This window comes from Loa loa, assembly GCF_000183805.2.
Source record: "Loa loa unplaced genomic scaffold supercont3.4075, whole genome shotgun sequence".
Classification (NCBI taxonomy): domain Eukaryota; kingdom Metazoa; phylum Nematoda; class Chromadorea; order Rhabditida; family Onchocercidae; genus Loa; species Loa loa.
In genome coordinates this window covers 1-839 of record NW_018112251.1, presented here as the reverse complement: position 1 = coordinate 839, position 839 = coordinate 1, and the positions used below count along the sequence as shown (strand labels likewise).

Genomic DNA, 839 nt, shown 5'->3' with positions numbered 1-839 from the left:
AAGGTTTGACTTGCTTATTCACTCTAATTGTTTTTTAATTTAATGCAGTTTATTCGTAATTGTTAATATTGTAAAGTCATTTTCTCATTAAAAGCTTGTTAATTCCTCAAACTTTTGAAGTTTGATTGCGTTTTTTTTCTTACATGACTTCACGTTGTTGTCAAAATTTATCAAAAACATGCTCGTTATAACTTTCCTAATTGTGTAAAATTATCCTTTTTCTGCAGAAGAAATTGCCCTTCCTTAACAGTCATCAACTAATAGCCTTCCATTTTACTGCGGTCAATGGCACTGAGCCGGAGAATAGCGAGGAGATATTCAGGTGAGATATTAAGAATATTCAACAAGACATTCATGATCAGTTTCCCGAATCACATATTGTTGTATTACGGAAATGTCACAGCAAAGGTGAACAAGGTTCTGTTGGCTTTGCTTTTTCTCTGATCTAATAAGACTGTGAGTATCATTATTTGTTTGCTTGCAGTAATACATTCCCAGACATTCCGCTGAGTACGTTACGTTTACTTGATGAATCATCAGTAACTGGAGTTCGCCATCAGTCTTATGCCCATGACGGTCCTGTATATGCAATTGTTGGTTTTCGAAAATTTGGTGGAGAAAATTCTACCGGGGAAAATGTTTCAGAGATATAATGATTGACTATTTCACAGACACAGTTCAGATGAATTTTGATGAATGATTCAGTTGTTTTTTTCAGCAGTTGAGACTATAAAGACATTGTCATGAAGATGTGATAAATATTTGGTATTATATAAAAACGGATGATTCATTTGAAGTGTCGAATATCATGCAAAATATGCAAACTAAACAGCCAATTT

General features: G+C 33.6%; 1 protein-coding gene across 1 annotated transcript; it reads left to right on the top strand.

Moving 5' to 3' along the window:
* Positions 1-484: 484 nt before the first annotated feature.
* LOAG_19261 (hypothetical protein) lies at positions 485-653 on the top strand (the record flags this gene model as incomplete). Its single annotated transcript, XM_020451913.1, has 1 exon — positions 485-653. A coding segment is annotated over one exon (169 nt), but the record flags the coding sequence as incomplete, so codon positions are not given.
* Between the last annotated feature and the right edge of the window lie 186 nt (positions 654-839).